This window comes from Oreochromis niloticus, linkage group LG2 (assembly GCF_001858045.2).
Source record: "Oreochromis niloticus isolate F11D_XX linkage group LG2, O_niloticus_UMD_NMBU, whole genome shotgun sequence".
In the NCBI taxonomy this organism is placed as follows: Eukaryota; Metazoa; Chordata; class Actinopteri; order Cichliformes; family Cichlidae; genus Oreochromis; species Oreochromis niloticus.
In genome coordinates this window covers 22,231,449-22,237,448 of record NC_031966.2, presented here as the reverse complement: position 1 = coordinate 22,237,448, position 6,000 = coordinate 22,231,449, and the positions used below count along the sequence as shown (strand labels likewise).

The 6,000-nt window shown below is 39.7% G+C and overlaps 1 protein-coding gene across 2 annotated transcripts in view; it reads left to right on the top strand.

Moving 5' to 3' along the window:
- The first annotated feature begins 2,069 nt into the window (after positions 1 to 2,069).
- Positions 2,070 to 6,000, top strand: part of LOC100696880 (neuronal acetylcholine receptor subunit alpha-7) — a 33,242-nt gene continuing 29,311 nt past the window's right edge. The window contains exon 1 of one of the 2 annotated variants that reach the window (XM_025911609.1): positions 2,070 to 2,526. In XM_025911609.1, coding sequence (XP_025767394.1) covers positions 2,457 to 2,526 — 70 coding nt within the window. In that variant the 5' untranslated portion in view covers positions 2,070 to 2,456. The remainder of the gene's footprint in view (positions 2,527 to 6,000) is intronic. The other variant, XM_005467585.4, reaches the window with a different exon arrangement.

Below are 6,000 nucleotides of genomic sequence, written 5' to 3'. Positions count from 1 at the left end.
TTGTTGTACAAGTTTCTGCAAATACTCCAGAGATTTTGGTCCATATTGAATTGATGGCAATTTGAACAACTGCTGCAGATTTATCAGCTGCACATCAATGATGCAAATCTCCAATTACACCACATCACAAAGCTCTATTGGATTGAGATCTGGCGATTTTGGAAGACATTTGATTACAGTGAACTCGCATTCTTGTTCAAGAAACCAGTTTGAGATGATTCAAGCTTTGTGACATGGTGTGTCACTGTGTGTGGTTTGTTTACTTTTACTTCCTTCTCACTCCCTAGATGTTTTTTTTCTTTTACAGTGAGATTATTTGAAAGGATGAAATTGGGATCAGAGGTTTCACACAGCCCGCTGTGGCTTTCGGGACCACCTATTGAACAGATATGGGATGCTGTACCAAATCAGATCTAACAGCATAAATCTCCTCAGATGGAGCTCCATGTGGGGTATGAAAAATAACTAATACCAATGGCGCAGGCCTGCCTCTTAGATAATATGCCCCTGTTCCATTGAGAGAAGAAGAAGAAGAGAGAAAGAGACAGGGAGCAAAGGCGGCGAGAACATTTGGAGAAATATGCAATGTTCCCCCTCATTGCCTGTTGGATTCTATTTCCGACTGAAATTATTTATGGACTGGAATAAATAGGTCATTTGATTATAAGCCAGTCTGGCACAAAAAGGAGACAAATATGACAAAAATGCAGTTGATGAACCTCTTTGTAAAGCTGGGAAGGGGGAAATTGCAGTGGGACGCGTGGCACTTCAATAAATGATGATCTACAGCTGTGGGAGATGGAGGGTATGCACTGGTGATCTGTACCTGCTTCTTGGGCCGGAGTAGGTCTTCCTGTCCAGCACAAACAGTGAGATAAAAAAACTGACAAATGACAAATGTATTTATCTGGTATTTGGATAGCTACTCCGTGACCTTGTGTTTGATTTAAATGTGCACTTACCTATTTTATTTGGCCTCTTTTGTACAGCTCAACAAATCTTTCACCTTATGCAACAGTTACACTTAGAAAAAAAATTATTGCAACTATCTTGCTGCCGTTGAAATGGCTGCTTTGAAGAAAGGGATCAGGTTTAATTTAATTGCGACACATTTCCTGCGTTTAAATTAAACAGTGATTATTTCAGGAAATTCACCAGCATGTCTCAAAATAGTCTCATTGCACTTGGTCTGACTCAGACTGTTTGGAGACAGGTTGCTTCCCGCTAAACCACCTATGCAACAGCCTTACTGTCGAAAGTAGTTGCCCAGAGGTTGGAGTGGTGCATGCTCAACCAAATGTTATAGCAAAAGAAAAAAGATATATATCAGTCACTGGGCAACTACCAATTTTACTAGTTGCTCAGAAAAGGCTATGCACAGAATCAAGCATGTAGTGATTTGACTGATTGGACTGAGCAGATTGGTTTAAATCATGCAGGATGTTACTCTCAGGCTACAATACTACTCCCCTGCTTAAGCAGCTTGTTTCTCTGAGGCTGATAAGAGTATTGATACAACTTTTATTACACTTAATAGTGTAATACGGCTACCAACTGATAACCTTATCCTAAGTTCACTAATGAACACATTTATTTACACTGTCAGAGCACTTATGCCATTTGGAGTTTTACTTAGGGTTACATATTCCTTATTTACTTTTAGATCTGTACTTTATGTAACAGTGCACAAATGGAATCAATCTTCATACCTTACTCTGTGCAAGAAAGATAAGATTTTTTTTCCATGAACATCTAAAAAAAGTTCCTGTTTAATTCTACTGTTTACTGTAATAGACTGCAGCGCATACAGGTGTGACTGGGGCAGCACACACACAGCCATGTTTCCATTACTTCAGGGAATTTTACATTCAGGGTTTCGTTACATCATTGCCTGAGGTCAAACACTAACATTATCACCCCCAGAATGTGAGCAATATAAGTGGGCGGCACGCACACGCGCATTTATTTGATTGGACTAGTTGAGTTTAAGTAGACACTAATGTAATCTTTAGTCAGTGTCTCGTGAGCATGTTGTATGATTTAACATTCAAATGTGAGCTAGTTTTCAGGGTTAGCAAACAATTACTGGGTTACAAACATCTCATCAGCCTCATCTGTGCTCACACTCCCGTGACAGAGGCTATTACAGCACTTTACTGTATCCTGTTGTGTTACCTGTGATGCGCATTCAGGCTGGGAAGGGGGTGCACTGTGCAGCGTTGTGTTGTGTGCGTGTGCGTGTGAGGGAGACTGAAGCAGCGTGAACGCGCCAATCTGAACTCCGCACTCCTGTCTGTCAGTCTTTTTTTTTCTTTTTTCTTTTTTCTGTTTGCAAATCTCTCACACCGTCCCGGTCCCCTTCGTTTTCCCCAGCCTCATGTTCATTCCACCGCCGAGCCGGATCAGAGTCCCCGTCTAGCCGACACAACCGTTGGAGTGCACTGGACGGTGCCAGCATGCGGTGCCACAAGTTTTGGAAACCGTGTTCGCTTGGATTTTATATTTGGATCGCAATGCTTTTCAGAGGTAGGTTTTGGGGCAAAGTTGTTCTTTCCCTCCAGTTAATACAGATGATCTAATGAAGGGTACCGACTGGAAAACGATTTTTGTTTTTGTTTTTTTGAGGGGTATGATAATTTAGACCTGAGTTTACGTCCTCAAACGACTAGTAGGAAATATTTTCGGCATTTTCGGAAAGTTTTCTGACGTTAAAAAAATCAAAATTAATAGCACAATTTTAAATCGTCTGGCATAAACAAACCAGAGTACGTTTAGATAATTTCATATCTGGATATAATGTGGAATTTTTTACTTAGGACCTCACAGTACAGGACTTGGTCACGGATCTTTGTTTAGCAGTCACCATATACCTACTGAATAACACTGGCTGCTGAATCTTTCACAGGCTAATTAGCTATAAATCTTTGAATTTTCTACCCAGAATCCAGACTAAAAAACAAGTCAAAGACGCAAAGGGTTATTTTTAAACACTGAGCATATGTATGCATTACTCTCTACATTAATGTTTGCTTCATTGAATGATGATGATGTGCATGCCTGGCTTTATAATGCATTGCTAAGCCCCATCCCATCATCAGCATCAGCATCATCATCTAACATCTGGGTTGATTACTTAACTCAGTGGTTTTGCTGAATCTGCTTTCCAAAGCACTCCTTTATGCATAGACATATGTCCACCGCGAACCCCAACCTGCCACCTTCCACTTCATCAGTCAGGAGGGAGGCAAGACCAGGAGGCAAGGTCAAATCAGGTGATAAGACATTCTAACACATGTCACATATGGCTGTTGGCATGTATTGGTAATAGCATCCTATTTATCCTTGAACAGTTCATAGTTTGTGTCCAGTTTTTATCCTGTCTACTGTCTAAGAGATACACAGAGCATCACAAGTCATGTAATGACTTCTCAGAATTGTGTGGTTTACCTCTTTCTTTTTTGTTGTTTTACAAGAAGCAAGAGTAAAAACTTAACTGTCTTGCAAACTTAGTTTTGCTTTATTGAGGTTGAGGTTGAAATTTTGAGATACATATGTGGACATGAAACAAAAAATGAAGGGAATCGCAACAGAATGGATACGGTTTGTTTCACCCATTGTTGTTTTTCTTTTACTATCTTTTAAGTGGCTACCAAAAATCAAGCACAGACACGACTCCACAGCATGCTGTTCAAACAGGGCATCATAACTGATGAAGCAAAAGCGATGAGCCCCATGCCAAGTAAAGGGTATTGCCTCTCTCCATGTTAAAGGGGACAGAGGGAAATCAATTAATCCATTAAAGTACTTCAGGAAGGAAACTGGCACATCCAGAAAACATGCTTAGACTCACAGGAGTCCAATATAAAGACTGTAACCTCCCCCAACCACCCACACACACACACACACACATATACGCCCACCCACATACACACACACTACTCTGACTACACCAATGGCATCCTACTGAGACAACAGCCTCACTGCATACGTCTGACTCAGAATCAAATGTTTTTATTTAAAATAGCAGGGAGAAAACAAGACAAAGCAAAAGAAGAACAACCTGAACTAGTCTTCTACCAAGTGTTTCTAGTCTTCTAGTGTTTTAAAAATCAAATACTGGTTGACCATAGAGTTGTATTTGTTGCATCCATCCATCCATCTCTTCTATTCTGTTCTGGCAGCAGGGTACACCTTGGATAGGTCACCAATCTATCGCAGGGCTAACACAACCATTCACACTCACACTCACACCTATGGACAATTTAGAATCATCAATTAACCTTACCCCGCTAATTGCATGCCTTTGGATCGTGGGAAGAAGCCTGAGTATCTGGAGAGAACCCATGTAAACACGGGAACAACATGCAAAGTCCACACTCTTAAATTGTCAATGTCTAGAACGGCTAGCTAGGGTGGCAGTGGTGGGAGAAATTTCTGTGTGTACTTGTATGTGTGTGCAGAATATTTATAAATGTTAATATTCTATAAAAACTGTTTATATGTTTAGTAAAATAATATAGTAGAGTTTTATACTTAATGAGAAAATATTAATGATTACTTTAGATTAAGACTGATTTCAATTTAAAGCAGGGATGTAGAGGTTCTTATGTAACTTTCCTCCACTCTACTGAGTCAAACAAAACAGAGTAGTGACCCGAAAAAACTGATGTTGTAGAGATCTTTAACAATTTCTAGTTTTTGTTATCTTTATTTGTAGCCCACACTCAGCCAGCACGTGAATAAGGATTTAACGCTGTCCTCAAATTATTTTCCCATCCTTTACCATCCTTGGATGCCTGTGATTACTCGAACCTTTATAACACAGCATGTGGCGTAGAAATGGTTAACAGGTTGTTCTGCTATTAAGTTAACTCAAATGTTTAAAAGTATACCTAAAACATTTTTATTTTGCATTAACCATGTAAGTGTTGAAGGATTTTTGTTTCTAAATCTGTAAAAGCATGTGGGTTGTGTTCAGTGTAGACGAGATGTGGTGGTCACAGACTCGGTGCAGCACTTCAGAGGTCTTAGCTCCTGGATTAGGATTACAGTGGTGTTAGGAAGCCGTAGATTGTAAATCTCTCCTCTATAAATTCATCTATCTAGAGGTCCATTAACAAACTGCATCATACACGATTATGCTCGCTACTGTAGCCAGTCACACAATGCTGGAAATGATGTGTTAATGGATGAGTTCATGGTTCATCAGTTGATTTAAACATCCCACACACAGAATTGTTGCAGTGTGTGTGCTTGCTCTTTGGAAGCCCAGAGTTGCACAGAGAAGTGACAAGCATTACTAGTTAGCAACAGAATATGTGGATGGTTAAATCTATTATATTAATTATAGTTTTCTGTTTTATCTCCATCCTAACGGTCTCCTTTACTTGCATCATTTTTTAGCTCTAGATCACTTCTCTAGTTTCACCCTATTATTAGGGATTTTTTTTTACACTATTTTATGTCATAGGCTTGCTGCCTCACTAAAATATTTTGTCTTTTGTTAATGTTTACAGGTTCAGAGACCCTAATTTAAGTCCTTTAAGCATGATCGGGAATATGATGAAATGTAAAGGAATCCAGGATTTTAAAGGCTCTGTGATGGACTGGTTTTCATCCATCTTTTACACCTCCATCTAGCGCAAATTATTTTTTCTTTCCTGGATTCTTTTTGTACCTCCTGCTTAACTCAAATCAACTAATTTCCCAGAGTCTCATGTTCTTCCAGTTTCCCCAGCTGCATTTTGAATCAGGTTAGGTAATAGGCTAGTCACCTGGGTTCAAATGTAGGTTTAGAGCTGCTGAACATCTGGATGCTTCACTGCTGACCTCCCCTGACTGATATGTTTCCTTGCCAAAGGACTGATAGTAAAATAATGAGCTGCTAGACCATGCCAGTGTAGATATGCCCTCAATTTACATGAATGCACACTTGCCTGGTGTTGGAGGCAGAGCGCAACACACTTTTTATAAGAATCATGCAGATTCTTATCAACAGAA